General features: G+C 31.1%; 1 protein-coding gene across 2 annotated transcripts; it reads left to right on the top strand.

Annotated features, from left to right (window-relative positions):
* Positions 1 to 222: 222 nt before the first annotated feature.
* LOC136987533 (rac GTPase-activating protein 1-like) lies at positions 223 to 21,799 on the top strand. Of its 2 annotated transcripts, none has more exons than XM_067285279.1 (16): positions 223 to 351; positions 5,098 to 5,220; positions 5,287 to 5,428; positions 10,280 to 10,340; positions 11,672 to 11,802; positions 13,245 to 13,425; positions 14,815 to 15,013; positions 15,131 to 15,230; positions 17,808 to 18,042; positions 18,118 to 18,300; positions 18,371 to 18,479; positions 18,551 to 18,656; positions 18,786 to 18,918; positions 19,523 to 19,631; positions 20,014 to 20,113; positions 21,411 to 21,799. In XM_067285279.1, exons 2-16 carry the CDS (start codon positions 5,130 to 5,132, stop codon positions 21,475 to 21,477), a joined length of 1,947 nt encoding a protein of 648 aa, XP_067141380.1. In that variant the 5' UTR covers positions 223 to 351; positions 5,098 to 5,129; the 3' UTR covers positions 21,478 to 21,799. The 2 variants fall into 2 exon arrangements, with proteins under 2 accessions (XP_067141380.1, XP_067141381.1); XM_067285280.1 differs by lacking the exon at positions 223 to 351 and adding an exon at positions 4,505 to 4,519.
* Positions 21,800 to 24,482: the final 2,683 nt, after the last annotated feature.

Below are 24,482 nucleotides of genomic sequence, written 5' to 3'. Positions count from 1 at the left end.
GCAGGTTATTTTGCCCATCGGACGATATCTATCACCTTTAATACTCCAGTTTATGAAATTATTACCAGAATTATTGAAGAAGTATTTTATATTAATTTTAGTATTTCAATATCGTATTAATGCATAAAATTAAAAATTAAAGTAGCAAAAGAATTAAAAAGTGCTTTAAAAATATATATTTTTTAAACATTTTATCTTTGCCGAGAGGGGGCGATGTACGTTTCACGTTATTGGCTAGTTCAAACGTCACGAGATCTTAACACTAGAAGTTCAAATTTTGAAATTTGCTTCGATAAGTCAGTTTGAGTTAAAGTAGTTTATGTTCAAAATCCAGTGTTTTTAATTTGAAAGGTAATAAAAAGGTCTATTTTTAAAATTTTAATTATATTTAGGGCGAAATACCAAATTTTAATTTTTCATAAATGTCATTAGGGTTTTTCGATAATAATTTAACTTGAAATGGAATATTAATGAAGGAAAACGTGTTAACTAATTGCTTTAGAATATCACGAATTCCAGTTAAGGCTCGATATTTCGTGTGGAATTTTAATTAAACTTTAATGAAGTGTGTAGAATCTAAACATTTCATTTAATTAAGTTTAATTAACTGAAATGTCGATGCTTTTTAGTGATTTATTTAATATGGAAGTTTGTTAAATATTAATACATACTAAAATAACTAATCACCTACTCAGACTCAGCTTCTTAATGAATATACTAGAAACATCCAATACACCTTATTGCTGAGAACAAACATTTATTACGTAAAACTAACGTTTTCGACCCAATTTATGGGCCATCTTCAGGTTACAGTTGTTCGACTCATACAAAATCGAACACGTTCAAAATTAAACCAAATTAGAACATACGTTTAATTTAAACGTATTTAGTTAAATTAAACGTATGTTCTAATTTGGTTTAATTTTGAACGTGTTCGATTTTGTATGAGTCGAACAACTGTAACCTGAAGATGGCCCATAAATTGGGTCGAAAACGTTAGTTTTACGTAATAAATGTTTGTTCTCAGCAATAAGGTGTATTGGATGTTTCTAGTATATTCATTAAGAAGCTGAGTCTGAGTAGGTGATTAGTTATTTTATTGTTTGTATCAAAATTATTAAAAGTTATTTATTTCGTAATGAATTCCTAGTGATAAATAACCGAAAATGTTCTAATTTTGTTGGAATTCCTTTTTATTTTATTTAGAAGGTTTGGTAAAAGTTCTTTAAATTGTAACATTTTCAGTTATTTTAAAGTAAACTTGATGTTTCATAATAATAAATATTTTAGTTAAAAAGTTTGAATTTGTATTGAATTCACTTTAAATATGTTTAAATATGTTAGTTTAGTTATATGTATAACTAAATATTACAATAAAACCAAATTCGGTTAATGTTACCTTAGGTATACAAAATGGCGGCTCGTCTCTGACTCCAGAGCATACAGAAGCGAGGAAACAGTGAGGACGCACGTTTTCTAAACCTAACCTATTCTAATAAATTATCAGCAACTAAATTATTAGAATAGGTTAGGTTTAGAAAACGTGCGTCCCCACGTTTCCTCGCTTCTGTATGCTGGAGTCAGAGACGAGCCGCCATTTTGTATACCTAAGGTAACATTAACCTAAAATTCATAGTTTAATTTCACACTTTATATTTAAACTTTACATAACAGAACAATTTTAACTTCAGTTCTTCAGTTCAAATATCTTGCATGTAATGTTATTGTTATCAATTAAGTAACCAATATAAAGAATGTGTTAAAACTTTTTTTTGTGGTTTTTCTATAACTAGTTTCTATTTAACATATTTATCGATAAATTATAAATTGAAGAAACCCTTTCTAGCTTACCAGTATAAGATATATATTATTATATATATATATTTCAATTTCTTTTGATAGATTATAAAATCTTTGCTGTACTTGTGTCCATTTCCTAGTTACTGATAATCTGTCAATGAAGTTTTTTAGGAATTTTTTTTTTTTTAGAATTTAATGTTGATATTCATAATCTACAGAATTAAGAACCACAGTATCTATTCATTTTAACTTTCAGATTCAATACATTCGTAAGAAGCCACAGTACGTTCCCCGCCGTACTATGTGTACATTTTGTATTTGTTAAATTTTAGTTTCGAGAACGGCTGATTTGAACGAGATACCCTAAATAGTCTGTTGACTCCTAGAAGTCCCGATTTTAGCTCTCTAGACTTTCTTGTGTTATGCGAATAACATGGATAAAATTTTGAATTCTTCCTCTATACACCATCTCTAAAGGAAAAGAATTTCTGATAATTTTACAAACATTATTCATGATCATCACAATTGAATTTGATATGAAATGAAGCCTTTCAATATAATGTGTGTACTATTAATAGCGCATACAAACCTACTGATAACGTATAAAATCGGTAACTGATTAAACAAAAACTTCCAGAACATAATGACTCTTCCACAGTAACTTGCAAAACCTTTATTTTTGGAAATCATATTAGAATTTAAATCTTTAACTTTGTGTTGTCAAAAAAAATTAATTTAGACTTTGAACTTAGTTTGTAACTTTATGAATGTTGGCAAATTAAACTTCTTTATTGCAGGCCACTTTACATTATTGGATACTAATAATATATTTATTTATCAGTGTTTTTCTGGGAATTGGAATTGTTTATTAAATATAAATGCTAATTGTGCAATATTTACAAATTACAAGTGTGACATAAATGCAACAATCATATTTCTCTGATCTCTAATGAATTGTTTGGAGTGGTGATGAGTATTCTTATGTTGATTCCTATTACTTTTTTGTGTTGATTCATATTACTTACTTGGGTGGTGTTTGTATATGTGAATGCTTGTATATACAGACTCTCGACTTTTACACGCAATTAGTTCTCGAAAGCGCGTGCAAATGTTGAATGTTCAAAAGTAGAGGGATGTAAAAAAATATGCACCAAAAACTGTGTTTTAAAGTATTTATCAATATGTATACATAGTGAAATTAACGAGGCGTGTTTGTGCTTTCCGGTGTTTTCTTTATAAACTTGTCAAGAGTTAGTTTAATACTACCCTTTTTTTTTTCTTGATAAAGATTTCTATAACATGCCATGTCTTTGGAAACAATCTTTAAAGATATATCTCCACAAGAACATATTCCTTAATTTTACTCTTACTTTTAAAAATTGAACATATCGTAGATCTGTTTACATTGTACAAATGTCCGACCGAAGCAAGAGATTCGCCGTTTTCGGATTGTTTAATTATTTCCATCTTTGTCTCAATCATATGAAGTTTGAGTCCTTAATTTCTTTTTGTTCGTATCAACACTGCAGTTTCTCCATTTCTCACTCGTCTTTATCAATTTGTAAGGACGAAATATTTAAACAAACAAATAAATGGCAAAACACACAACACATTGACACATGCCCTAATGCAAGACTGAAAAAGTTGAATTTTTAAAATTGTGCGAGAGTTGAGGGCCGCCTGTATACAAAAGCAAAACAAATTTGGTATTTTAAGCTGTAATAGTATTTTTATGGCTTTTAAATTTATTCTGATTTTATAATTTAACCTTTTATCATTTTATTGATTATATAAAAAGTTTAAAACATTTTCATTTCTGTGATGTATTAAAAATTAATTTCTCTGAATATCATATTTCTGTGTAAATAAGAGCATGCTCTTATGTGAAAATTGCTCATTTTCATTTTTGAAATGGATCTTTACTTATAAGCATACTCCATATTGTTGCCAACTTGTTTTAGATTGTAAGGTGCTCTTACAATCTCTAAAACAAGTTGGCAACAATATGCTTTGCTATGTAAATGTAGATTCAGTAAGTAATCGGTGATATCTCTGACATTATTAAAAATAAAGTTCTTATACTAGAACTATTTTTTGAAATAATGAGTTTTCTTTAAGTACTTGGGCAAAATTGATATTATATTTTGCAGCCTATAAGACAGACTGCTCTTGTATATGCAGAAACACAGTAATGAATCAAAGATAAAAGGTTGTTATTTCTAAGTGTGAACTAGTTGATGCCATCACTTTTGACATATCAAATTTCTGTAATCACATGACTATTTTCCTGGTGGTTGTTGTTTGTGATGAGTGTTGATTTCTTTTTTTTTTCTTTAACCTTCTACGAACTATTACTTGGAAGAGTTTGTTTACAGATGGAAATCAATGGTCGTGATGCATTACTTATAGCTTTGTGCTATGACTACTTTTTTTATTGACAATGAATTATTAAGCAACATGTAAAATATCTTTGAAACTATAAAATATATAACACTAATAATTTAATGAAATTATAATTTTTTTTATACATCTATTAATGTCAAACTTTTCTACTGAAAATACCAACTTGTACCGAAATACTCGAGCCACTCATTTTGGCTTCGAGCTAGGATTTAGTCTCGCGACCACTGCACAAAAAATCCAAAATGTTGCATCCGAGTCGTCCAAGGGACTCGTTTTGTGTCAAAGATAGGAGTGGTGTTGAATTGATGAATGCATAGTAAATGGTCAAACCTACAACAGTTAATATAAATTTAGTTGAACTTTGCATCTGACAAGTTTGCTACAATATTTACTTAGGCTTAAACTATAAAGATGACTACATAGTACAGCAATTTAACAAATATTTTAAATTAAAATATGATAAAACAAAAAAACACAAAAAAAACAATTTTTTGGCACTGACTTAAATGCCATAAATAAATATTTGGAATTGACTTATTTGAATGGAGCACACCTTCCCTTTATATTTTTATGTCAGAATATAGCCTACAAAGGAAACTTGACTCCAACATTAAATGTTTTCCTGGTGTTACATTTGGATTAGTTTTAATATTGTATACATTTCTAATTCAAATAAGATATAGTCTTTAACTTATGGTAGGTGGAGAGCTCCCATCTTTGTCTATTTTCTGATAAAAACATAACTGACAGATAACTGTTAGTTTGTGTGGAAATGAAATTTACTGTGGAAGAAAAGTCACAAGAAGGAAATTAAGATATTGCAAATTGAGAACCGTTAGCATTTAGAAAGATGTAGAAACATGTGATTAATATTTTTGGCTTTTTCCTCTCTAGATACTTGGAGTCGGATATAAAGTTTTTCCGAAATGGCACCCGGAGCCGCAAAGTTGTCTCTGTTGGCGCAGTACGACGACCTGTGTCGATATACTTCCGTATTGACAGAAGGCCTGGAATCGGGTACGTATATCGGTCGTAGTAAATATCACGCGTTTTGTGAGATCTTACTTGAAATTTTATTTTCAGACTTTATAAAATTTCTCAAAAAACTTGAAAATTATGAAAACAACAAGAAAGTGGTTGAAATAGAAATTATGGAATTACAGAAACAGTTATCTAAAGCCAAAGCCGAAATTGGTGGTCTCGAGACAAAACTTAAACATGCAAGGTAATACATAATTTATACTTTTCAGTGTTAAATAAAATTAACCCATCAAGTGTAGATTTGAAAATTTTATCATTAAGATATTTTTTTATCAGGTTTTGTCATTGTGCTAAGTATTTCTTTCTAGATGTCAACATATCCTTGAGTAAACTATTTGAACGACAGCTAACTTTCATTAGTCTTTGCTTCTCTTTGCACACCTCCTAGGTTCATGCTACACACTTCTATAAGCATTTGTGCCTCTAGAGCTGCCTTTCCCCTGATATATAAACAAAAATTGAATTAGTAGGAACATAATAGTAACAATAGATTTTTCTTCAAGTAAATAAGAAGGGATTTTTTGTTGCTACATTACAGCTTTGTGTTTCAAGTTACAATTTATAACCCAATCTGATACTCTGAAGGAAATAGAAGTGATTCAAATTGCCATCTCCATTCATTAGCTGGCACTCCAATTAATCTTATGAATAAATTATATTTAAAACATTTGCTCTTATTAATTTTTGATTTGGTATCAATTGGAGTACTTAGTATCATTGATCAAAGTGATTGATGCGTTATCAATTATCAGTCTGAAAAATTATTTATACGGTAAAACCTGTGTAAACTGGAATTGCGCTGTGCTAAATTTTTTTCATTTTGACAGGTTTGAACAGGTTTTAGTACACTTTTTTTTTTTAAACCATACCAAATGTCACATAATTATGTTTATTAAATATTTGTGTCCCATTTTTGCATATGTAAAAAACTTTATTACTAGGTTTTAATTTAAATTAATTTGGTGGTCGCAGCTAAAAGATGAAAATATTTGAATGTAAGAATTGAGAACTATTTGATTCTTAAGTTTTCAGTGTTTCCAAGAACTTGTGATAGGTATTCAAGTATTTCAAATGTGAAATTTGAGCTGATAGATAGCAGTGAACAAGCTAATTCAAGTATCAAGAACTAATGTCTCCTTTGGCCATAAAATCCAAATTACCCTACAGTAATAGTGACCAAGTTGTTCTGTGATCTGACTTCTTGGGGAGTTTTAATACTCTAATTAATAATTTACTTCAGTCTCTAATTACTTACACCGTTAATGATCTTGTTATTAAATATTCTTTACGAGGAAAATTAGTGGTACTGTGCTATTTTATCCCATTGTTTTCGACAAATTGCATTCAATGTTTGTCTTCAACTTGATTCTTGGAAACTTCACAATTGGAAAGTTCTCAATTCTTAAAAAGATTTGCTATTCCTGTTTAATATTAACAAATACCTTATGTCCTTAGATCCTCTCGTCGTGCGAACAGGTATAATGATCACTTTGAGGTGATCATTATATCTGTTGTTGTAAATTTACTAATTCTTCCACAAGTGGAAGATCTTAATTTTTTCTACAAGAAAAAATAAGATTTATTTATATTAAGAGTGCTTCATTCAGGTTAAATTAGGTTTTTTGATACAAAAAATGTTATTTCCACAGTGGAGAGGTAGATATTTGGATTATAGACAAATTTAAACTGGAAACTGCCTACATGGAAAAAGCTTTGTTTCAAAGTTTTTTCCATGTAGGCAATTTCCAGTTTGTTTTAGACAAGGTTTTACCATATATGCATTTCATGCATATTCATTGAAACATGTCTATAATACAAAACTCTACATATTAGTTTTTATTTAGATTATTTTCATACAATAAAATATAGTTTTGGAAATTGAAAAATGCTGATCTGGGTTTTTTTATATATATGTATATGAAAGTATTTTCTTCAATAATTTATCCTTATACTAGCATAATTTGTAACTACTTTCTGTAAGTAACCAGACCTGTTGTGTACACAATCTATTAAAGTTTTTGTATCAGAATTCACAATATCAATCAATATGTTTTTCCAAAATAAAAATTGAAATTTCTCAAGTAGATCCGTGGCATGGAAGACCAAACATCGATATATTTGTCGTCGAAGCTTTCTTCGTAGTTACGACAAAAACTTATTACTACTTGCACCACTTTCAAAATAAATGGTCCATATGTAAGTCCAGTTTTGGAAAAAATTGAGAAATCACATAATATACATACAATTTAGTGTAAACTTCTTATTTATAAACAATTCACACTTCGCATTTTAAAATAACCATATGCTTTGATCAATTAAAAATTCATTGGTAAATGACATTTCTTAATCATTGATTATGAAAGTGGTGTGCAAGTCCATTTTCTGCAGTGTAATTAAGCACTTGGGCTGTCCATAAATTACATCTGCATTTTCCTTGAACTTTTTCTCCCCCTCTTGTCCGTTTGTCCAAGTTTTTGTAACCCTTCCCCTGTTTGGATGTCCAACATAATGCAACCCCCATTAAAACCTTCATCACTTTATGAATGATAGATACCATAAGTGGAAATGAAACATACAAGAAACTTTGAAATAAATATAATAAAATGCATAAACTGTATAAAAAATTTAATGAAATAAATGGATGTCCACTAATGCTCGACCCCCCCCCTTGTCCGACTTGTCTTAAGGGAGGGGTTAACCCTCTCTTAAGACAAGTCGCTTCCAGTGTGGACATCATTTATGGACAGCCCTTTACAACAGAGGAATAAAACTATGAATTTTACCAACACAAATGTACAATTTGATGGAATGGAAAAAAAATCCATGTAATGAACCTAAATGAAAAGCAGTGTCTAATGGTAAGCTCATAATAATGATAAACTTATAAAATAGTTTAACGATAAGTAAATATTTTTAATATTCAGAATAAACAACACTATTCTATTTCTTGTATATAAACAAAATCAGAATAAAACATAATGTGTTTCAAATGAAATTGAGTTTTACGTAATAGAAATTTAATGAATTTTACAGTTCAATAATTATGAAAGTGGTGTAAGTCCATTTATGGCCCAGAAAGAATATATTAGTTTAGTTAAATTCACATAGAAGTCTTTATGCAATCAACTTACATATTTCTAAAGTCATAGAAACATTGTCAAACTTAGTACACTTTATTTTTGAATCAACTAAAATGCAAATGTTTAAATATCTCTAAAGAAGAAAAAATGGACTTACACCACTCAAAATAAACAGTCCATATAGAATTTATGAACAGTGTTCTCTCCTAATTTCTATTTTCATAAATAGAAAATTGTTTGGTCAAAGTATGCGTAGAAAGATGCTGGAATAATTTCATAATTATTCTCCTAGATAGTGTTTGTGGTATATTTTATACATTGGCAAATACATTTTGCCATTTAAATATAAAGGGTCTACAAAAGTGAATGCCGGCATTTTACATCACTAATTATGTTAATAATTATTGGAGAAGTATGTGATGTACATCAATTGATATAGTAACTGTCCAAGTTTCACCTTCCATCTGCATCCAAACACGTACTATTCTTAGGAAGTGCAGTAAATGTAAATGGCAACTTCATAACAGACAAGGCTTTGTTCTACAGTTTGCAAAATCAGAATCGCTCGATATTATACAACACGAGTAATCTGCAGAATACAACTATGAAGCTGCAGCAACCGTAGAAATTTGACTGTCGTAGGGGGGAGCCAGTGGTGGTGGATATACTGTCACAAGTGCAAGAAGAATGTGTGTTGGTTGGATGTGTGCCACTTGACCGAGGTGCACAAATTGAAAATTGTAATGGGCAAATGTGAAAAATGGACAGTTTTTCAATGTTTTAATGTACATTATGACATTCTTGGATAATTTAACATAATTACAATAATTTAAAATGGTAGAATTCCTTTTGGAAAACCCTGTTATTGTCACAGCAATCTAAAATGTGTAATATTTAATTGCTATTAATAAACTATCCTGTCTATAAGTTTAATGTTTAAACACACAGCTAAGTTAAGGTAACCAAAATGTTTATAAGTTAATACGTTAAATTTGTTTGCAAATAATAATTTCCGGAAAATCTAATGCCCGAAATAATTTCCCGTGATTAAAGTCGGTATTGAGAAGGAATATATTTTATGGTGGATGTAGTGTGTTAAAAAGTAGGAGATAATTTGTATTTGGTGACAGAGAAAAGATACATCTACCTGTTCTTTTCTGTTATTAAACACCATTATAAATGAATGTATTTGTTGGCTTTTGAGTATGTAGTCATTGCATGACTATTTCCTTAGTGCAAGATTATTGAAGCTAGCAATAAATTATTAATTCAAGAAAATTTTGTCAAAAAAAATGTTGCAGTATCCCATTTTATCCAGATGAATGTGGAAAATATTATACAAATGGCTATAGTATTTAGTATTTAAATTTTATACCAAGTAAATCTGTTGATTTTTCAAAATTTATAATATAACAATGCGCGCAACCTACATTACTTGGTTACTCTCTTAATACTGAACACTCAATTGAGTGTTCAGTTTATTATTTTCCTTTCTCTCCTCTTGGCCTGAAAAAAATGGTATCCTGGATAAATATAGAGCCTAAAAGTTTGATTTTATAAATATTTCTATGTATTTGCATTTAATAGATTGCTTTTTAATAACTTGAAATGTGAAATAACATGTTTCTTGAAGTGAGGAATGTTTTATTTAACTATAAGTTCATTATAGGATAATGAATGTAAATGAAACATAATAAATAGGTTGCTACATTATAGTTAAATTGAAACATTATAGCAATTAATATGTTTAGAACTTATTGCAAGAATGAAACATTCTAAACATTCTGACAACATATAGAAATGAAGCTTAAAAATCTAAGCAAACTTAACATAATAATGCAATGTAAGATGGTTGTGAGGTGTAATTATATTAACTTTTAACAAATTATAATTAGAAATACTTAATTTAAATTGAATTTTATATTAATATAATCTTTTTATATTGAAATATTTAGACATCGTTTGGAGGTTGAAATGAAAAAGCGATCAAAAGCTGAAAATGATAGAAATATTTTGGTAAGAGCATGTTTTATTTTCAAAATTTAATATTAAATTCTAATCTGAATAAACTTAATTTGATAATTTAATATAATTTTCTAGAATTTACAAAGAATTATCATAAATTTTTCAGAAAAGTTAAATACTTATTATAGTCTGTATAAAATAATCCTAATTCAATAATTCACAATTTGTCCAGAAATCCAGTTAATTTTGTCAGGTTCTTGACCTCCCTCTTTCATTAAATGTGAACCCAAGCAGAATAACTAATATATTAGTCTCTTAGATTAGGCTTGGATGTAATTGATTTGAACAGTAATGTCTTTCAATTCTGCCCTTATAGGGATGATACTAACCATTGCTCTTGTGTAGGAACGATGATAGACATGGGTTAGTATCTCATTAGTGTAAGTGATCAATCGGAAGGGACTGATTATTAAATATCTGTTCTTGGTTGTAAGGCTGTGTTCTTAAACCACAACCATCAAACCATTCTTAGTTTCTACACTCAGTACTTTGTGTAAGTACTGAGTGTAGAAACTAAGAATGGTTTATTCCTTGGTGAAAATCTCATCATAAGACAAGAACTAGCTATAAGCTGAATACAGAACTAGATGGAAGATGGTATTGTTCAGTCTGTGTTGTTTGAGATTGTTTGAAGAGCTTTATTCTTTTATAACTATTTAAAGAAATTTTTAGAATCATTCAGCTTAATATAAAGTTCGTTTGAATTTTGACAGACTGGAGTTATTTCGTCTAAGTTTCCTTAATTATCATGTGATTTAATTCTTATTTTGATGTTTCGTTATTTCTAAAATGTGTTTTCTTGTAATTATGAATTTCTCCACCATTGTAAGTTTTATGAATGCACCATATATAATTGGATTGCCCTTTAGAAAATTACTGTGGGTTATTTCAACTACGATTTGATGTACTATGCAATAAACCCATATAAAATTATATACTAGTTAACAGATCTTATTCTTATTCACTAATTACATGATATTCAATTCTTTTAAAGTATAATACAGTAGATTCTTGTTAATCTGGCCATTTCTTGGACAGATGATTGCCAGATTGAGTGCATAAGACTACATAAAGGCAATGAATGATACATATCTGTCACCCTTTGGGACTAATTATTTTTGGAGGCAGGTGCACCGAATTGCAATACTGTACACGGAAATGAAACCCGAGCAAACGGGATGTGATGTGACTAACATTTTCCTCGAAATGCACGGGCAATCCCATTGGAGGGTATGCTGGATTAGCAAGAGTCTACTGTATTAAAATTATGATATTTGAATTTTAAATAAATTTAATAGTCGGTAACAGAAATAATTTTGTAGGAGAGACAGATTTCTTTAATCAGAGAAGTGTTGTTGGCTGATCAGAATGCTATGAATGACCAAACAAAAGAGAAGTTGGCATTTCTCAACAGTACTTACTGTCCAAATAAAAATAAGGATTCTCCTAAAAGGTATTTTATTTAATTTATATTAATTGAAGTACAGAAAAATATTCATTATATTAAAATTTAAGTTTATCGTTCAGTTTTTGTCAGATCTGATTGTTTTATAATAGGCACATCAAAGGAAGCAGAATTATTTGTAGCATGCCAGCATTTTACATTGTCATTGATCAAAAATATTTTGAGGGAACTTACTACACAATAACAAAGATAAATTTTATTTGAAGTATTACATAAATGTATTTAATACTTTGTATAGTACAATACAAGCACTAATTATTTGATGTTTCATCATACACAAGATATTTGACATCATAAAGATATCAGATACCCAACAAAAAGTATTTTTATGGTAAAACTGATTTTTCATGAATAATGACATTAAAATCTGAGATTTTTGTTAATGAGGCACCAACATATTGAGAACTGTGGCTGAACTCATTTTTACTCGTGTGTATTCTGATCCAAGACGATTAGTTGGAATGGAGTCCGATGCCTCTGGGTCAAAATTTCTGGTTTGTGATAACTTCAATTTCAGTTGGGATTTGAACCCGAATCCCTTGGAGTAAAGCTTGGTTTTCACAAAGCATGTGCAACAGACATCACATTGTGTGCAAATCAGTGTTGTTGACAGTTGATTCTTCTTTATTCACTGTCTGAAAGTAATTGAAAAGTTTAATATAAATTTCCAAGAAAATTGCTGATACTTTAATCTTAACTTTATTCACTTTGCTATATAAAGAAAAGTGAATATTTAATACAATTGAAGCATACTGATCATTTATAATCTAATTTTCAACAAATTTCATTATCTTTAAATTTATTCCCTAACTACTCAATGAATATTTGCAAGCATCAATCTCAACTTTTTTTTGTTTGTTTATATAAAAAATGAAAATTTGAAAATTTTAAACAAATCAATAAGTTTATATCAAATAGTTCGTGTAGCCATTTTCGTGTAGCCTTTGCCATATTTTAAATGCATGTGTCACTGTCATTATATTCACTGAATAATACTTGAATTAATCCTGCTGAATTTACAACTGTTAAAAAATTATTTTATAATCAATACACATGCCACCAGATGAAAAATGTCATTTAAACAAAACTGAATGGAATGGTTGAAAGTGAGGTTTGGCTCGGCAGATGTTAGCTGCTTATACTTTGTGTAAATCAGGCTTAACTGTTACCTTTGTCCTTCTGCAATCTATTTGTAAATATTAGTATTGAGTAATCCTATACTGAAATTAATATATAGAAATATTAGTTGGCAGTTTTCCAGCATTTATTCTTTTCAAAGAAAAATGTATGTAAATTAATCTTACATCTTATATTTATATACTTCTATCTGGATTATGCTGATGCAGATAGTATTTGTTTGTATGCTTAACTAATACAAGATTGAAAATTTTCTGCATTTGATTAAAAGTGTTGAATGCTTTTAAAAACAGATTACAAACAATCGACGAATCTGCCGGTTCCGTACTTTCGCCGTCCGACGTGAGTTTCGACAAGACGGACGACGACTTGGAATCGAGAGACGACGTCGGGCCGAGAAATCGAAGATCCAGAGGGAAAAGAAGCAGTCGTTCGACCAATAACGAAACTTCAATCAAGAGACGAAAATCTCAGGTTAATTCTAAACTTCATATAGAAATAAAGTACATGTTTTTATAGTGTATTTGGTTAGTGAATGATGGATTTAATTCATTCAATTCAGTGACTGACTACTTTTTAGAAATGATATTTGTATCTTAAGTAAACATGTATTTAGCCATTAAAAAAGATTTCCCACTTAGGAATGTTTGACCCAAAATCATTATTCCGTCTTTTGCCTCATGTAAATCTAATGAAAAAACTGAATTGCTCTTAAAATTTTACTGTTTGTCTTCGTCTTAACATTTTTATACTAGCTTTTATCATTTCAATACAGTAATTTTTCTAAAAAGACCTTAATTTCCTTTCATCTGTTGTTCTAATCTCTTGATATTCTAAGGAAGGGTGCAGTTTTTTTTGTCTATGCATGGGATTCTGATACCTGGCTATTCAACATGTCCTGATAATTCTTTCACATAGGCTTTATTGATTCCTTTGACTTGACCTTCCTACTTGTGCTTTGTTAATCCATTCAATTAACTTGGTCAGTGAGGTGATGGGTAACCACAAACTTGTTATGTAGGCAATCTTCTGTGCTTACTTGCTTACTGATATTTCTTTTCTGTTTTTATTAACCGTATACAAATTATTTTACTGCCACAAAACACTCTGCCCTTTTATTCCATCAATATACAAAAAAAAACATGGTTAATAAGTTCCTGTTTTAGAAGTTTCCCACGTGAAGTTTCATTTCGAAGGTCTCAATTTTTCTGTATAAAAGATGTGTAAAGTTTTCCTACAATTGTTTCCTCTTAAGTGAAATCCTTGTCTATGACTTGAAAATGGATTCACTTAAGTTTTTCTACTGCTTACTATCAAATTTTATACATTTAATTGCATATGGAAAAATGTACAAAATTTTATTATGCAAGCAACTTTGGTTTGCTTTGAGCATGGATTTTAAATTTTTCTGCATGATTATTTGGCAATCATGCTTGCAGCAAACAGCAAGCTCTGACAAGTGTTCTCAATTCATGGATGATACTATTAATTTTTCAGTAAGCTTTAGGGAGGTGTATGTAGATCTGTGATTTTTGTTCATGGGGAATTATAAAACTTTTTTCTCAACATTTTATTTACTTATAATTTATGTTCTGTATCTATTTTAAATTTTATATTAACTAAATATGAGGGGGAAATATTAAATGCTATTGATTAATATATTAAAATTAATTTTACTTTGGAAAATCTGTCAATTTTGTTACAAGCTAAAATGGCATTTCCTTTAGCATCATTCCAGGGAATTGTTGGCATTTTTATCTTTTTATAAATGCTAAACCTGTTTTGAATCTATTCAATGGCAATTAGAACTTTGTTCCAAATTCTACTTCTATATTTTCAACTAAACTCAAGTTGTGTTTTCAGGAAATTGAAGAAGTGATAGATGGAGAAACGTCGGTTATTGCTACCACTACAGTTTCATTTCCAAAATCTGGAGACGTAATAGCCAAGGCCAAAATCGAAACCGTCCCAACCGGTCGAGTGACGAGATCCAGGCGCTTCATTAGCGAACCTGCTCCCCCGTCAGACAATAACTACACGTCCAAGTCGTCGTCTAAATCGGGTTGGTACCTCGTTTTTAGTAGTCCTAATATTAATATATGAAAAGTAATCATTGAGTTATAATTTGCATCTTTTTATATCAAATTTAAACTTGGACTATTATTTTTTTGTAATTTAGAAAGTGATAAAGAGCAAGATTCCCTAGAACTACCTCATTTTAGAAAACCTTCTGCTCCTTTCCAGGATGAACCTGCAGTGTCAAAGACTCCCATCACAAAGTAAGTTGCTTATAAAAGTACTAGGTTTTGTTATTGATTAATTAAAAGATTGGGATTAATTTAGCTGTAATTTCATTGCTGTGGATATAATCTAATGAGACTAATTTGAATTTTTGTATTGTGATCAAAGTTAATTATTTCTCTTCAGTTTTACTTTCCAGCTATAGATGTATACATAACAAGGAAAAGTATTGGAATTGTCAGATTTGACCTTCAGTGTTTTGCAAATCTGTTTTAGGATTCCCTGAACACAGTAAAATTTCATGTGTTGGCATCTGTTTAGTTAACTCGGGATTGGGTAACCACTAAGAAATAAAATGTGACATGATAACTTGTATGAGGGACATTGATGCTATCAAATTTTGAAGTACTGAACTCTGGGATGGAAAGATAGGGAGTCTGTGTGTCATATCTTCGATTGGGTTGGACTTAATGAAAATTTTGCTTACAAATTTGTGGCACTGTTGCTCAAATAGAAAGTGTTGTTTAAAATTGGACACTAATTGTAAAATGTATTATCAATTCTCTGATAACAATGAGCACATTTGTTCAGTTAGCCTTAAGATTTGTATAATCATCCAACGATCGCCTAAATATTCCGGCTGTAATATGGCTATAATCAAGATTTGTTGCATGAGTTTTAAGTTGGTTTTTGGAAGGAAATTTGCTATTTTTGTTTGGACTTAATTTTTTCTCAAGTAATAAAAGTATTGTTATCCACTTAAACTCGACAATAATTTTGCTCATATTCTGCAAGTTTCATCCACATAAAATTATGGTAATTTGAATAGTAACACTACATACTACTATAGTAGCATATTGTTACGTATTACTGTTACTTTTATATATTATATATATATATATATATATATATAATACTTAATATATACAGTAGAGCATCGATTATCTGACCGCGTTCTAGTCGGCAAATTCAAATGTCCGCTAGTGACGTGGCGCTACAATATTTGGTTATGTCTTGCTACTTCAATATTATTTTTGTTAAATTTTTTGCATGTTTTAGCTGGCAGCACTGGCTCGACCATGAAAGGGAGGCTAGTATTTAAACCAGGCCTAATACACTATACTAATAATGTATTTTTCGTACTTTTTGGTTATCCGACCAACCCCAGTCCCCAATTAAGTCGGATAATCGATGCTCCTACTGTATTTATAATATATATAAATACAGTGAAAACTGCTTAGGCAACCACCTCCATTCGACGGGCAAAATTTCTGGCACCGAATACTTTATACGTAGTCTTCATATAAGTTACCCGTATTAAACAACCACCTGTGTAACACGACTGCGGGCATCTACTTTTGGTTTGAAACAATATACAACCGTAATAAGCTATCACTTCCGCCAATATATCTGGTCTAAACTATTGTTCGAACCCATCTCAACAACTTCCCCCCTCCTAATATAATGAATTAATCTAAACTGTTGTTTGAACCCACCTTGGGCACTTCTCCTACCCATGAAATTAGGTGCAGGTGTTAACGAATTAGTCTAGCAACAAAGATTTATTTCAGATTGTTCAAAATTGTCCAAAAAACAAAAATGCAAAGTGCTGTCGTTAGAAGATTGTGTTAAAGTTATCAGAGAAAGTGAAAGTTGTTTATCACAACGGCAATTAGCAGCGAAGTTTAACTGTGGGAAAATGAAATTTATTTTACCATAGACCTACAGTATTATCCTTAGGGGTATAAAATATTGTACACGATACAATTAATTGGCTGATCTCATTATTTGATAAAATTCATTTTATTTATTAATTTTTTTTAAGCTCATATACAGTACATGTGCAATAAATAGTTTGTTTCAACCTACCTTATTTCCACAATATTTTTAGAAGAAAAATATTCAAAGAACAATAAATGCATTAATGCAAAAATCAGTTTTACGGGCAACCTTCCTTTTTCGATTCCGCCATTGTCATTGGACAATCACGGAATGTAATGAAATCGTATTATGAGAAGATATAATAAAATCATTTTATTATTAATTAATTAATTTTTTCTTGTTGTACTTATGAAAATATTAAAGAAATACAGTATTTTTTAAGTTCAAAATAAGATTAAACTAACAAAAACCAACCAAAGTGATGGAGAGATACAACATACTTGTATATCGATGACGTAATACATGTAACTGAGGAGCGAATAAAAAGAACAGAGTTGAATTTATTAAATCAGAAAAAAGAAAGTGTGCGTTATAATCGAGAAAATACGAGTATTGTATTCATCTTTAAAATATTGGTATTAAATCGCTTTTAAAATCATGACGATTCCCGTAAATAGAGTTATCCAATAAGAATAAAATACAATACCAATATAGCTCTATCCTTGAATAAATTTGCTTATTTTTGTTCACCTTGAGTTTTGCTTAGTGGAAATGGCTAAAAAGTGTGCAAAATATGTACGGAAATACAGTATTAAAGCATCGTCTGTCTAAAGACCACTTTTTGAAGGAACTGTGAGTTGTCGTCATAGACAGGTTTTACTGTATTTAACAAATATAGTTTAAAGATTAAATTTTTCAGAATTTTTGACCTTATTTATTTCAATATCTTCCAGCAAAATCATCCGTCCTTTCAGTTCTGCCGGAAAACTGAACAACAGAGCTCACGCATTTTGCACAAAAACAGTCATCCGTCCCGAAACTTGTTCTCCGTGTGGCCGTCGAATCAAATTTTACAAACAGGCTCTGAAATGTCAGGACTGCAGGGCAACTTGCCATCCAGAATGCAAGGATAAAGTGCCTTTACCGTGTGTTCCCGTCTCTCATACACCAACCAATAAAGGAACTATGGTATTTTTGTTTTCTAATTCTAATTATGTATATCTTGAACAAATGGATCTTACAAATATTTAAACAAAATTTTAGGGTGTGATAGCGGATTATACACCAATGGTTCCTCCTATGGTTCCTGCACTGATAGTACATTGTATTAAAGAAATAGAATCTAGAGGAATGAGCGAAGTGGGACTTTATAGAGTCTCTGGTTCTGACAAAGAAGTAAGAGAATTAAAAGAGAAATTTTTGAGAGGGAAAGGAGTGCCTAATCTGGTAATTTTTAATTACTTAGTACAAATTTTAGTGTGAACTTGTTTAATAACAGAAGCATTTAATATTTCAGTCGAAAGCCGACATTCACGTCCTGTGTGGTACCATTAAAGAATTCTTACGGACTCTTCAAGAACCATTGATAACGAGAAGTACATGGCTCGACTTCGTTAATGCGTCAGGTATTTTATTCTCTGTTTTATGCTTGATAGTTTAATAGTTTATGTAAATATTAATCATTTAACATTGACAGAAATGAAAGACAACGAAGACAGTCAGAGTGGTATATACCAAGCAGTCAGTCAGTTGCCGAGACCAAACAGGGATACATTATCTTATGTCATTCTTCATCTTCAAAAGTAAGTTATTTAGAACATTCTTTAGTTAACTTAAATTTACCAGATTATGTCCATTCTAAAAATTCTTCAGATGTGTAAATTTGAATGATTTAATCTAAAGTAAACTCTTCAAATAATTTATTTCCGTAGAGTTGCCGAGAGTCCCGAATGTAAAATGCCGACAGGCAACTTGGCAAAGGTTTTCGGACCGACGATTGTGGGGTTTTCCGTTCCGGATCCTCCAATGATGGATATGATAACAGAAACTAAAAAACAGCACAAGGTAAACATTTTTAAAACTTTACAAATTTTTATTAATTTGTTTCCATTATTTGTAGAATATCCACTACATTGCCGTTTTACTGGTTGATGGCTGTATTTTGAGTATTATACAATGTTCACCAGTTTTTAATAAAATTATGTATGATCTTGATACTTCTAACATGAATTCTTACAATTTATCATGGATATTGAGTTAGGGCATTATTTGCACTCCATTGTGGATGTAGACAGAAATCTACATGAATGAATAAATGACATTGTATCACGTGTAGCTTGTAATGTACTGGTGCTCCACATTAACAAAGCTAAATCAACTCATAAAAGTACTTTACACTGTGATATTTTTACAAAGATCATAAGATTTGGTATATGAAAAATTCATATTCAATGTTTGAAGCAAATTGAACAGGTCAACAGGCATACTAAACTGATTAGTTGATGTCTACAGAAAGGGCAATGTAGTAATCATGCTCAGGTATTATCTGGTGAGATATAACTGATATGCTAACTTGATTTTTATGTAATTTTATAGTTTTAGTAATTAAAATGTAGAAAATTTATTATGAATCGGTTTTAAGTAGAAATCAAATATATCTTTTATACAGGTAATGGAAAGATTACTAACCATATCAAGTGATTACTGGAATAATTTTGTTAACTATCCGGACGAAAACATTTTCTCTACGGTTCCCAAGACGCCCGAACGTCGTCCAGGTATTTTGTATTCTTAGTTTGAGTAGTATTTATCAAAAAATTAGCCATGCAATATTTTTAAAAATTTTTGTTTTTTGAAATGAAATCCAAAAGCATTCACTTTTAGAAAAAAGCACTTTGCTCATTTGTTTCATTGCCCACTGACATAAATTGAACATTTTTTTTTTAAATCAAATGATATCCAAACAATGAGTTTTTTTTTTTTTTTTTTTTTTTTTGATGAAATTAAAATTTTGATGACAATTATCATAAATTTGAAGAAATTTTGTTGCTCTTGCATATAAGAGCAACAATAAATTGAAGCATTTAAGTTATATATTGCAGCAGAATTAACAAGTGTCTTAGTATCTTGGATTCCTAATAATAACTGTTTGTTTTTTAGTCCCGGCTGGAAGCATGCTCGGTCCACTTCCTGGAAGCAATCGCGATTCTCTGTCCAAGAAGTCCCGGGGAGTTTTGGGAAAGACTCCTCTTACCCCAAGGTTGGTTTGTCTTGCATATATTAAGCATATTGTTTGTTGCTTTTGCCCTTTAGTTACATTAACTTTTCATGATAATGTAAAACTGGGTATCACGAAAGTTAATATACTAAGCATTTCAATTGCATAATATATGCTATACAGTGTACTACAATAATAATGCTGCATTTTGTAATTTAAATTCTCTACAATAGAACTATTGTTTAAGACTGATACTCAGACTATGGCTTCCAAGCAATATTTGACACATTGCTTAAATTATAAAAGTAGCCCTGTTTTTGTATTTTTAGAATATATAAAATATCTGTGGCCTGCCTACCTATGACTTGTACACAATTTGGTTAAAATTGTTAAGCAGTAAGGCATGTCTGCCTACTACTATGAAAGATAAATTAAGAGTACCAGAATTATATTGAAATCTATCATTGTAGGCTTGAGTTAGTTTTTATGCTGACTTACTCCATGTGGAATTTAGCTGCAAAATGGTTAGTCAATCCAGATTGTTTTCCATTATGTGCCAGATACTATACTTTATCAAAAAGAATGAAGTTTAGGACTGCGAAGGGAATGATTTGTTAGTCCTTGCGTTCTGTGCATCAAGAAAACAAAGTTCGATTCGTGCACGACCTCCGGCGAATGTGCAGTCGTCTTCTGCGCCGTCACTTGGGGTCGTCTGCAAATTTCAAAACAATTTTCACATAATCATCTTGAAAAATGTGCATAGTTGCAAGGGTAGTGGTATTTGTTTGTTTATTGCAAAATGTAGTAAACAAATAAACTTTAGTCAAAATTACTGCTAAAACAAAGTCTTACAAGCCAAAATTATGTAATGGTTTAGGGTGGAGCAATTTACATTTGATTAATAATTTTTTGATTTTTTTTATGTATGAAGAACAAACCTGCTTTAGAAAACTTTTATAGATTATGGTGGCAACAGAACCAAAAGTCTATTCTCGATGCTCGACGCACCTCGCATCCAAAATTTACTCGACGAGCCCAAGGATGCACACTGGCTTCCTTAATGCAATCTGTGCCACTTAAGTATTTTAGAACATCTGCATTGTCCGGGTGGTAGTTCAATAAATGCGGTGGACCGAATTTTTATAAAGCTTGCTCTGCGCCATTCTTCCCAGATGCCAAATGGTTCGCCAACAAGTAGCATTATTTTAGCTCCAAAAAATTAAATTACAATAGAAACATCTTTGTAATTACTGTTTAAAATGTTTTATTAGTGTGTAAAGAATTAATGCACTTAAAGATAATTGTTAAGGAAAAATTACAGTTAATAATTATTTTTCAGGAACACCAACAACACAAAAAATTCTACCAGGCGACGACAATTTTTTGCATCTCCGATGATTAAATAATGTAAATAATAATTTAAATATTTGATGGAAGCAGTTTTTCTGAAGTGATCATATATAAATGTTGAGATTTTTTTGGACTTAAACAAATGACATTAAAAGCAATGTTTCTTCTTTACGTTTTCCTTAATATAACGCGCACAGAATCTCTCTCAATCTGTATAATTCTGTTTTAAATTCTGACTGAAATTCTACGGCGGCATATTTTAAATATTCAGATAATTTTAAACTCTAGTCCTGTAAAGGTGAAATTTTTAACGTTTATCGTTTTTGTAATATTTGAAATGGCAAAGTGTGTCTATTAAAATTTAAATGTTTTGTTAAATTTCTTTTTTATCGACTGTTGATATTTATTTAAATTTAAAAAATTCGAAAGTTTTAGAAATAGTTTGCCAGTTACAATTGCCAGGTGGCGGCCGACTTTCGGAATTCTCCGCCAGATGGCAGAAAAGATATTTGCGCCACCAAGCGGACGATATTCGAAACGCTTTGTTAATGACGTCGGTCATTGAAATCGGGAGGGACGTTATACTAATTTTTGAAATGTTTAAGGGATTGTCGATTTTCTTTTAACGCGAAACTGGCTTTAAATTTTTTGGGGGTCGTAATTCGCTTAAACGTGTTCTAATTGGAATTAATTGTAGTAATTAGAATCGTGAAATTTGCATAATATACAAGTGAAAATAGTACTCGTAGCAGCTTCGTTCCGGGCTGATCTTTTCCAAAATATTTAAATTTACTTATTACTAATGATCAAATTTAACACGAGATGGCGGCCTAATCGCCTACCTCTAATCCAAATTAATAATAGCCATATAACCATTAACAATTCGGCCGCTTCGTTTGATTATTGGCGTGTGTAAAAAACATGCTAATAAGACTCCGGCAGTTTCGTTTGATTAAGTTTTCACGTATAAAACCAGTTTTTAAAATAGTGTGGCTAGCAACAGTTCGGAGTTTCTCGGATACATGGTGCCCATCCTATTCTATGCAGATGTATAATAGCTTTTTAATTGGTTGATTTACATTACGCGATAACTTCCAAAATGGATGATCTGCCGAAGACGACATTTCGATTTAAAACATATTTGACTTATTGAGTTCTGTTTGTCTCGGCTTAATTTTCTGCACAGTAAATCGGGACTATAAACTTTAAAAGCACTTGTACGGTATGTAAATAGAATTAGTAATTGCTAAGCAACACTAGCAAAGGTGAAAAAATGCTGGTAAAAGGCTTCAGAACGAACATATTCATTGGCATATTCACAACAATTTCGGTGACGATGGTGAAGCCAAAACACGTAGCATCTCGGCGGAAGCAATGGGCGCCCTGCCTAGTAAAGCGGCTTTAATGCATCGGGATCCGTTTCATTTTGAAACGGGTTATATCATTGACTTGCTTATCCCTATGCATTAAAGCTTCTTCCAATCAGCGCGCCTAATAGCCGTGTAGACGATGTTAACTTCTCAGCGAAATCGTCAGAAAAGTCAAACTGAGTAAATATACCGAAACTCCTTTACGTTACGCCGCCACCAGCGGAAAATTCAATATGGCGGTATAACCAGACGTTTAACCAAACAGTAGTCTCGTTCCATCCATCGAATTTCAGAAAAGATGTGGCTCGTGCATTCGCCACACGTCTTTTCTGGAATTCTATGGAGCCCGGGCACGTGGAGAGTGCACGAGCCAACACGGAACAGGCTCCTCCACGTCGAGCAAAACAATCCTGGTACGGAGCCGCTTCGGTTCTGGTAGTTCCGGGTTGTGCCATGTGGGGTTTTTGGCAGAGAGCACCTTTTAGCGCTTGCTGGTAATAGACAACTCTCATTGGTCTACACTAGTCAGATGGTATTAGTAAGCTAGTTGCGATCAGTTGTGAGAGTACTAAATTTAAATATGGCGTTTTCTTGCTGCACGTATGAATAGTCAAGATGTACTGTACATCAGACAAGTTAAAACTACTTGTTTTATATATATTAAATTAAAACAATATTTTTCAGATGTTTTTATTGGTTATTCGAAATTGAGGGTGGAGGATGATGGGAGTGACTGTGCCCTCACCATAAACCTCACTACAAGGCATTCGCACGAGCATGATTCGATTGTTTATCTGGTTTGAAATGAAGATGTAGGGGTGGGGGCCTCCCTTAAAACGTCATTAATCCCTGTTAAAAAACATTGTGACATGCAAACTAAGCACTCGATTACAATCAACATCTAATACTTCACGCACGCGGTGTATTGGCAACAGTCTTTGCAGAATTTCCATCTCCCATATTAAAACCATCTAGTGGCAGTTATTTCAATGCCTACGGATGTCTAAATTTGTATTATACACCCTGTCGAACTTTGATTTTAGCGTCACCATTTGTTCGCTTCTGAAATCTGTGTTAAATCGAGTGTGGCGCTAAATCAAAGTACACGAATCAGTAAAGATAATAACAAGGAATGATGATAACGGATAATAATATAAACAATATATTATATCGTTTATAATATATATATAATATAATATATAACAATATATTATATTTTTATTTATATAAACAAATTAGGAGACTTTGTACCCATGTCCAGGTTACGAAGTTTCGTAATTTAGTTATAACAATGGCATTTACAATGCAAAATCCTAATGTTAGTAATTCGTAGATACTAAAAGATTCCGTATTTAATTTCCACGGAGAAGATCCTTTTACAATTGTTCATTGGCGCTATTTACGGGGATACTATATTGAGATTTGTTTTTCGATAAATATATTTTTGGTGTAAAAAATAAGATTTATTCATTTTTTACGAATTTCTGCCATTGTCCAAGCAATTTCCTGTGTAACTTTTAGTGTGCAATATGTATACATGGGTAAAAGGATCCGGTAAGAGAAGGTGAAGAATTAAAGAAGGAAACAGTAAAAACCCATGCTCGTTCTTCCCATCTTTAACCATCTTAAACTGTTTTAGAACAATGAAAGATGAGGATGAGCGAAGATAAAGGAAATTTTCAGTTCTTTTC

This window comes from Centruroides vittatus, unplaced genomic scaffold, assembly GCF_030686945.1.
Source record: "Centruroides vittatus isolate TY-2023 unplaced genomic scaffold, ASM3068694v2 scaffold_2520, whole genome shotgun sequence".
Taxonomy (NCBI): Eukaryota; Metazoa; Arthropoda; class Arachnida; order Scorpiones; family Buthidae; genus Centruroides; species Centruroides vittatus.
This window is presented reverse-complemented; position numbering and strand designations above follow the sequence as displayed.

Coding starts and splice junctions, on each gene's coding strand:
- LOC136987533 (XM_067285279.1), top strand. CDS start 5,130: ATGGCACCCGGAGCCGCAAAGTTGTCTCTGTTGGCGCAGTACGACGAC. Junction 15,231..17,807: donor TCAAAGACTCCCATCACAAA/GTAAGTTGCTTA, acceptor AATATCTTCCAG/CAAAATCATCCGTCCTTTCA. Junction 18,919..19,522: donor AAACTAAAAAACAGCACAAG/GTAAACATTTTT, acceptor TCTTTTATACAG/GTAATGGAAAGATTACTAAC.